We start from the raw sequence: 9,826 nt of genomic DNA, 5'->3' as shown, positions 1-9,826 counted from the left end.
CATTCTAGTAAATCTTCTCTGTATTCTCTCAATTTTGTTGACATCTTTCCTATAATTCAGTGACCAGAACATCTATAAATATATAGATATCTATACTTACTGTAATTCACCATTTTTTCTCCATTATTATGTATTGCATTGTACTGCTGCCACAAAGACAACTAATTTCACAACTTATGCCAGTGATATTAAATCTGATTCTGATTCTTTAGTTTCACAGCCTGAAGGAAGAAGCTGTTACCCAATCAGTCAGCCCCAGTCCTGATGCTTCTGTAGCTCCTTCCTAACAGTGGTGGGTCAACGTGATTGTGGGAGGGATGGTAGGGATCCTCAACAATGCTTTGGGCGCTTCATCTATAACATTCCCTGTAAATGTTACAAATAGGAGGGGAAGGGAGATCTGGTGATCCTCTCAGAGGTTTTTACTATCCTCTGTGGGGTCTTGCAGTCTGATGCCTTGTAGTTTCATTAGCACACAATGATGCAGCAGACAGGACATTTAATTAATTTTTAAATAATTTTTTTTCCTAAACTAAATGTTGTTAATTGAGAGCCAACCATCTTAGTGGACCTAGAAGAACACATGGGCTAGATCAGGTAAGGATGGCAAATATTCTTTTCCAAAGGACATTTTGAGCTAGCCAGGCAATTAAAACAGTTACTGAGATCATAGCTATTGGCTACAAAATTGCAAATTTATGTAAGTCCCCCCCCCGCCCCAGTTATAGTGGGTTTCAAATTCATATGCTCGTATAGAATTTTGCCTATTGGTCTAGTAACTAAGTCATTATACAATTATATGTCAAACATCCTTTTCCTCATCTTTGGTTTATGTAAGCAAGAAAAAGATTTGCTGATTTATAGACTTCCTTTACATGAGAATGGGAAACTAGACCAGAAGACGATGGAACAGAATTAAGCCATTTTGCCCATTGAATCTGCTCCGGCACTTGATCATAGATAATTTATTTTCTCTCTTAAACCCATTCTTCAGCCTTGGGTGTGAGAGAGTAAAGAAATTATCTATGATTAAGTGATGGAGCCAAGGGTATATTTAAAGTGGAGCTTCATAGGTTCTTGATTAGTAAGAACATCAAAGCTTTAAATATACCCTTGGCTTCCACAGATTCACCACTGTCAGACTAAAGCATTTCTCATTTCTTATTGAAAGGAACGTACTTCCTATTCTGAGGCTGTGTCCTTTAGCTCTTACTATTGGAAGTGAAACTGAAGTAATTGCTAAAATGCTGAACTTTTCAGTAATGCATTTTGTTTTAGCATTTTCGGTATTCTTGTGGTAAATAAATTGTCATGTGAAACTTGTTTCTAAAAATGAATAGCAGAAGTGTGAACAAGACATCAGTTGCAAATATTTTATTGAAATAAATTCCCAGCTGTTGAAGGGAACAATTGCTTCAAATTATTTTTAATAAATAACAAAGAAAAGCAAACGCAGCAACAGGGCACAAATCTGACTTACACATTATAATATGTAAACAGTTCAAAGAAATTCAATACAATAATTGGTTAATACTCCTGTTGAAAAATATTTAAAGGAGAATTAAACATCAAAAATCAAACAAATAAGTTAGGTAAATGTGCATATTATGGAAAGATATCCTTCAAATATTTTGTCTAAGTTTCTTGGTGATTATGACAGGTAAAGACATACATCAATTTTATTGAATAAGGAAAATGAAAATTATGCTTCTGTAAAAATGTAATAATATTGCTACCTGTTTTGTTTAATAATGATTCACAGATCTATCCCAAGCCTATATATCAAAATACCATATCAAAACAGCTGGACAGATTTTCTGAAACAAGAGAAAATCTGCAGATTCTGGAAATCCAAGCAACGCACACAAAATGCTGGAGGAACTCAGCTGACCAGGCAGCACCTATGGACATATTTTCTGAGATGCAGGGGAGAGCTACAATTGTTATTTTTCACATTGCACTTAATATGAATTTACCCAACTTGCCTTCCAGAGAAATTGATTTCAAAATTTGATACTAGTATTGTAACTTTGCAGAAAGAAACCTACTCTTTGTGTAAAAACAGCTTAATTAATTGTACTGAAAACAGTTCGGTTGTCTAACATGTGAATGTCCTATTTTACCAGATAACCAGTCAACCAGCCGTAACACAGGATATTTTTCTCTGGCAGTATATGTTGACACAATTGCCTAATATTATGTGAAATAACAAAACATTTTCAAACTTCTCCATGATTACAACAATATAACAAGGAATTTCCTTGGAACTTCTCCTGGTCGATATGTCCATCACAGGAATATCAGTGGAGATCACATTTATTTGTGGTGATGAGATTTCTGCCAACCTCTACCAAATTTACAAGAGCTGAGCAGATCATCCCCAGAGGGAATTCATGTCTGCTTTGACAGGGTTACTTATTTCACAAGCAAAAACACTTCCTCTGTATGGTGCCATATTATCATTTGCTCATGTAAGCTAGCAAAGCAACCAGAAAGGGTTCTGGTTGTCACTCTTAATATCTTAGAAGAAAATTAAATTCTTCAACAGCAAAATAAATGGTCATTAATCAAAAGTGATGTTGGGGATTTTGGATTAGTTCTAAAAATACTAATAAAGAAGCAACATATTCCCAATTATTGTGAAGTCAATATAAGAACAGGCTATTTGATTTACAGTATGCATGCAATTCTTAAAGTCCATGCCAAGAACATGGCTAGTTTGCATTTGTCACTTGAATCTTGCATAGGAGACATTTTTGAATTTATAAAAGCAAATTATACTTCATTCCAAATAGTGAGTTATGGGAGCTCAATATTCTCTTAAACCATTATGAAAATGTGATGCTTGGACTGTCTGCAAGAGTGAACTATAATAATAGTCAGCAACTATACTTTTGTTCTCCCAATGGAATATTCTAACTGTGCAGCATACAGAAATCTATATCATACATACTGTGATGGCTGTCACTCACATTATTAGCATCCCTGCCCCAGACCAAATCAAAAAATACATAAAGAATAATATAAGCTCAAAGGATGAGAAATATTGTTTAAATCACATCACTGTTAAATATGGGGCAAATTAAACCACAGGAGCACTAAGACACCTGTAATGTTGTAGACATTAAGACATTTTGCAGAAATTCATAACAGGGACAAATTCTTTTTTACAAACAAGTTCAGTATGTTGCATCAATGAATGATTTGAATATAACTCATCATAAATGAAACAAATGTTTGTCATTTCTGCCTATAAGGCTTAGCAACATGGGAGATGCTTGAAAATGCTTCAGTTCACATTGTTTAACATTGAATTAACCCTACTGACAGAGCTAGGAAGTCTCAGAGAGAACATACAGTTTATGGTAAGTGAATGGAATTCTAAGCTTATTAGTATGAAGTGGAATCTTCTCAAACATCACCATCACTAATGAACAGGTATTTTTCAAAGTGGTGCAAGCAGGGATTATTAGATACTGGACATTTGATCTAAGATTATTGGCATGCCTCTTTCTCATTTCTTATAATGAGTATTTGAAACATTCCTTGTGTTGATCATTCAGCCAATCAGGATGAATTATCTAAAATGCCCAACTGAGTGAGGCTCCAACACTATCTACAATCGCTGAAATAGTTTTGTAGAAGGCATCATCAGTGTATGTAAGGTAAGTGGGGTTCATGCATTAAGTACACACATTACAGAGTCATGCGCAATTCATTATTCTCCTAAAACACAAAGATCTTTACATTGCTCTGTCTAAGAGCTTCTGACTACAGAACAGTAAGTTCTTGCAATGAGGATAGTTGCCAGACAACTAAATGGAACAGAAAGCCTGCCTTACAGTCATTTTGAACAAGTGTATGCAGTTATTTTTGTCTGTCCTTATTTGGTATAATAACTCCAGTATATGATCTGAAATTAATGTTTCTTTGTTGGAAACAGGAATTTGCATTCCAATTTTACATTCATTCTACCTTTAGCCATCAATTTAATTAAAGTTCACTATCGTGTCCTCTTGTTGGAATTGACAACTGGTTTACTCCACTGGCACCAGTTTTGTGTTGTACATGTGGTCAACAGCTCAAAAGAAATATTTATGGAAATACTAAATGCTCAAAATTTGCAAAATGAATTTTCCATGAGTAAAGTATGGGCTGAAAATGAACTTAAAGACTAGTTCATACATGAACTCCTATTTCCATGAATCTATAATATCTGGTAAATATCATCTCCAATGAAGTGCTGTTTTAATATGGAAATGAACACCATTGTTGGTATCATGTTTATATTGGAAGTAATACCAGCAACCAAAAGGTTATCCCCAATAATTCTAACAAATTAAACCATTGCAAGTACTGCATTCAGCTGTCTCATAATATTTGCCTTATGAGAAATCAAGAGAAAATGAATTCCCTATTGTACAGTCATTTGTCAGTTATAACTTACCAAGCAAAGCAATACCGTCTCTTTCCTTATTATATAGAAAGTGATTATTATTTTTCAAACTAACACTGCAAGGCTTCAAAATAGTTGATTTGATTTTTTTTTTTTAATTTTACAACAACTTCATTTTTGCAACTACTTCTAAATTAAGTCAACAGGTAAATAAACTTAAATTAAAACAAGTTTTTGGTAAATCACCAGAATGCTGTTTGATGAGACAGATAAATTAATTTTCATTTCTAATGTCAATATTTGCCACTCTCTTTGTACTAAAAGCATTGAGTTATATTTTTAATGCAAAAAAGTTGTCTTTTAATCGTAATGAACTTGAATAGCGTGACCCGCAAGGAGGAACAGCAAGCCTGCCAGCAAGGAGAAGAATATCCCAATGGGTGCAAGTATGAAAGACCATCCATACTGAATGCTTAGATCAAAATCAAAACAGAGCTGATTTCTCTGTTTTTGAATGTATTCCTGAATATCAATGACGGTTTCGATCCAGATGACGTACATAATGACGAGTATTATGAATATAACACCTGGAAGGAAAATAAAATAGTTTTCTTTAATTACTTGCTTTCAATTGTAACTCTTCTTAAATACTATTTTGTCTATATATACTCTGTATCATTACCACCATCAGCTTTGATTAATTGATTACTTTTCATTCTATGCCAGCCAGGAGTGCCAGATTCTAAATTTAGTTACATACATATAATTTATTTTAGCTTAGCTCACTATTTTGTTTTAGACATAAATAAATATTAAAAAGAAGTCAGAGTACAGGATAAAATTGAGAGAAACATGCAACATGACATTTTCTGCTGATGATTTTGAGGAAGAAACATGAAGGACAAAGCAGGGGCATTTTGGGGGAAATCTGAAAATTCCTAAGATGTGAACATGACAAAGAAACATCATTATCATTCACGAAACTGGATGCCCATTTTAGTGTCATAGTGTTGTACAGTACAGAAATGGGCAATTCGAATCACCCTGTCAAAGCAGATACTTTGGCCAATCTATATTATTCTCTTTTGTCCACTTAGAACTGTATTTTGGGAGCCAGACACAGGTCGAAGATAGGAGCTGTGAATCAACTAGGATATTCATTTTAGATCATCTCTTAGAACAGTTGTATATTACATATTGGAAAAGCTGGCTTATCCCTGTACCTATTATGTTCTTGTGAAACTAATGGCTGTTGGGAGGTGGACAGCTGACTAGGACATCATTGGGAAAAGACATGGAAACCAAAGAAAGGAAATGATAGTTAAAAATTGACTATTAGTAGGGATCAGTTATTTTAGGGAAAATCACTATTGCTTCTAATGACCCTCTACATAAACTCTATATAAAAGGGTCAAGTGGAATGTGCGTGTGTGTGTGTGTGTGTGTGTGTGTGTGTATACATGCATGTTTGCTTTCAAGGCAAGCCCAAGTAGCACAGTAGTGACAGGAACAGCTGGCTGCAGGAGATAAGTACTTTTTATAGTAACGTTCTCATCCACAAGGTTGGCACTTCCCCACGTATCTTCCCGTAACACCAGTCCTCCTCCAATATCCTTACTAGAAATTTTTGGCCAATTTCAGTCTCTTCCTGCTGTCTGGTAACCCAGTTCCACTCTCATAGAGCCTGCAATTCCAACCCTCAGCCTCCCCATGTTACTCCAAACATTCATATACCACAAGGCTGCATCCTTAGCCCCTTACATTACTCTGTATAAACTCAGGACTTTATGGCCAGATTAAGCTCTAACTCCATCCACAAGTTCACAGATGACACCACTGCAGTGGGCCAGAACTCAAATGATGATGAGATAGGATACATAAAGGAGATAGAGAGCCACCCTTGATGTCAGCAAAACAAAAGATCTGATCATTGACCTCAGGAAGTGAGGCAGACTTGGTCATTGACTTCAGGAACTGGGGCAGAATACATATGTAGGATTTAATATGCACTTTTTGCTGCCTCAGTTAAGTAGCCAACATATTCAAACATCCCTCCCACCCGAGTCATTCTTATTTCCCCCTCTACCATGTAGAACTTTTAAAAAACTTGAAAATACACAGCCCCAGGCTTAAGAACAGCTTCTTCCCTGTTGGTATTATCCTGAAGAAGCCTCTAATACTATAAAGATGATCTCTTGATTTCACAGTCCCTTCCACCTTATTGTCTGCCTGCACTACACTTTCTCTGTAAACTTAGCAATATTCTGCTTTCAGTCAGTGTCTTTCCCTTCTACTACCTTAATGAACTTATGTTTTGGAATGATCTCCATCTTTGCAAACTACCATCAATTCTCCAGCCTCCATTTCCTCTCCAATTTCTCTGAATATATTGAATCTTTCCATAATAGCAACCTTTTTCTTCCAGAACGATTTGTCTATATCCTCCAATCAGGTTTCCATTCACCATATTATCAGAAAAGCTCTTAGCAACATTAATAATTGCACCCAGAATGACAACAGCAAAAATGTTTTATCCTGCCTCATTCTTCCTAACCACCAGCAGTGATTGATATGGTTGAACATACAATCTTGGTATTTCTCCCTGGAAATTATTTATTTAATTAAACTATATTGTTTTAAAACACACAGTGCCACATTCTTTTGCTACTATTTTTATGAAGCAGCTTGTGATATTTAGCTGCAGTTAAGCTGCTATGCAAATGCAAGTTACTGGATCATTAATATTGTGCAGGGAACAGAACCCCTAATCAGTCCGTATCCAACATGGAGCAGGGGTGAGGCAAGCGAGAAGGCACAAGTCAGGACTCAGAGAACCCAAAAATTTAATGTCTTGGCACCATGAAAGTTAAACCCAAATGAAACTTGTCTGTGTGAAGCAGGAACTTCAGTTAACTTCAAAATAAATTATGTTAAAGAGATGCCACCAGATGGTATGTTGCAGCCTCAGACTTGCCAGAGATCTAGACTAACCTTAAATATTCCCCTGACCATTTTCGCCAAGAAAGATGGACATACGACTCACAGATAACACCCTCTGCTTGGTGTACTAAACTACTCACCGCAAAAACAATTTTAAAAAGTCACCCCTCCCTTTTTAGCACATCCCTCATAAGGTGTGGTAACATGTACAGTGAATAGCTAATCTGATTATGTTAATTTTCTACTGAACATGCTTAAACTAAAATTAACCCTTGCTTTCATAGACCCCTGATGTTTCCTCCTTTTACCTTGGAGCTGAACATATTTGCCACATTGACAGGAATATCTACGTGTTTATCTTGCAACCATTATTACTTTTGTCCTCTCATTTAAAGTGCAGAAACTTCATCTGGTCTTCCATCTGGTGGCAGAACTGAAATCTCATTTGAGTTTTTGCAATTAGACCACAAGGTATTAAAAATATGCCACACTCAAATTTCTTCCTCAAGGTTTAGATGTTTTGATTTTTAGCTCAGTTTATTAGAAAGACAAATTGACATTAGTTGATTATTTTGGGATTATTTTATTAAAATGTTGCGAAATGCACTAAATTTTCTCAAAATACAATTGGATTCCAGCACAATCTATTTTTTTTTGGATCTACTTGTTCATTCTGCAACATGTTGGAACAGCTGTTGCATTTTAAATCTGAATTGACCGTGGGAGTTTGACCAAGATGAAGCTGGAAAGTGGCCAAGCTATTTCTTGTAACAGGATGGAATTTCCAGTAAAGTAAGAAGGCAATGTTTTTGACATTGTATCAAAAGTGTATCATTTCAAATTCCATTCCAAAGTAAATTTATTCTCAAAGTACATAAATGTCACTATTTACTATCCTAAGATTAATTTTCTTGTGGCCATACACAGAAAATCTATAGAATGGTAGCTATAATAGGACCAAAGCAAGATCAACCAAAGTGCAGAAGGTAACAAACTACAAATATAAATAAATAGCAATAAATAATGAGAACAGGAGATAATGAGATAAAGAGTCCTTAATATATGATCATTAGTTGTAGGAACATTTCCATGATGGGGCAAATGAGTGTAGTTATCTCTTTTTATTCAAGAGCCTGATGGTTGAGTGGTAGTAACTATTCTTGAACCTGGTGGTGAGTCCTGAGGCACCTGTACATTCTACCTGATGGCAGCAGCAAGAAGGGAGCATGACCTGGGTGGCGGGGTTCCCTGATGATGGACGCTGCTTTCCTATGACAGGATTTCATGTAGCTGTGGTGAATGGTTTTACCTGTAATGTACTAGGCCGAACCTACTATTTTTTGTAGGATTTTCCAATCAAAGACATTGATGTTTCCATACCAGGCTGTGAAGTATCCAGTCAATATACTCTCTACTAGAGATCTATAGAAATTTGTAAAAGTTTTAGATGTCATGCCAAATCTCCACAGACTTCTCAGGAAAGCTGTCATGCTTTCATCGCAATTGCACTTATGTGCTGGGTCCAGGATAGGTCCTCTGAGATACCAACACCCAGGAATTTAAAGTAGGTGACCATCTCTACTTCTGATCCTCCATTGAGGATTGGCTCGTGGACCTCTGGTTTCCCTCTCCTGAAATCTAGAATCAGCTCCTTGATCTTGCTGACATTGAGTGAGAGGTTGTTGCTACAACACTACTCAGCCAAATTTTCAGTCTCCCTCTGATAGGCTGATTCATCACTACCTTTGATTCGGCCTAGAACAGGGGTGTCATCAGCAAACATGAATATGGCATTGGAGCTGTGCTTAGCCACAGTCGTAGGTGTAAAGTGAGCAGAGTGGGGGACTAAGCACACAGCTCTGTGGTGCACCAGTGCTGATGGAGATCATGGAGGAGATCCAGGATCGTGGAAGAAATCCAGGATCCAATTGCACAAGGAGGTATTGAGACAAGATCTTGGAGCTTATTGATTAGTTTTGAGGGAATGATGGTATTGAATGCGTAGCTGTAGTTAATAACGAGCATGTATTTTTGCAGTCCAGATGTCCAGGGTTGAGTGAAGAGACAATGATATGACATCTGCTGTGGACCTGTTGTTCCAGCATGCACAATGGAGCAGATCCAAGTCACTTCTCAGGCAGAGGCTGATATATTTCATCACCATCCTCACTATGGATTTAAGTGAAACTTCCATGAGTGAAATTTAAGATGTGCGACAGCTTACTGGTAGTTCGAAAGCAAAGGAACTTAATTAAAATCATTATTAGTAGCACTTTTTCTAAGTAAATTGTGGGAACCGATCACTGCAAACTTTGAGGAGGTGAGTAAGGATGGAGCAAGTTCGGGAGATGTGCCCTGCTGGTGCACTGCAAAATCGGCGCACTTGGTGTTGGAGCCGTGTTGGTTAGAGAGAACTATTTCGAGAGGAGAAGACAAGGCAGAGGAGTTCTGATGCCCGTCCAACTAACCCAGGCATGAGGGTGGGTCACT

General features: G+C 36.7%; 1 protein-coding gene across 1 annotated transcript in view; it reads right to left on the bottom strand.

Moving 5' to 3' along the window:
* Positions 1-1,365: 1,365 nt before the first annotated feature.
* Positions 1,366-9,826, bottom strand: part of tmem182a (transmembrane protein 182a) — a 47,104-nt gene continuing 38,643 nt past the window's right edge. Inside the window, exon 5 of the mRNA XM_063054015.1 lies at positions 1,366-4,983. Coding sequence (XP_062910085.1) covers positions 4,757-4,983 — 227 coding nt within the window. The 3' untranslated portion in view covers positions 1,366-4,756. The remainder of the gene's footprint in view (positions 4,984-9,826) is intronic.

Source organism: Mobula hypostoma, chromosome 7 (assembly GCF_963921235.1).
Source record: "Mobula hypostoma chromosome 7, sMobHyp1.1, whole genome shotgun sequence".
NCBI classification, from domain to species: domain Eukaryota; kingdom Metazoa; phylum Chordata; class Chondrichthyes; order Myliobatiformes; family Myliobatidae; genus Mobula; species Mobula hypostoma.
Note: the sequence above shows the minus strand (reverse complement) of the source record. Positions and strands in the feature narration are given on the sequence as shown.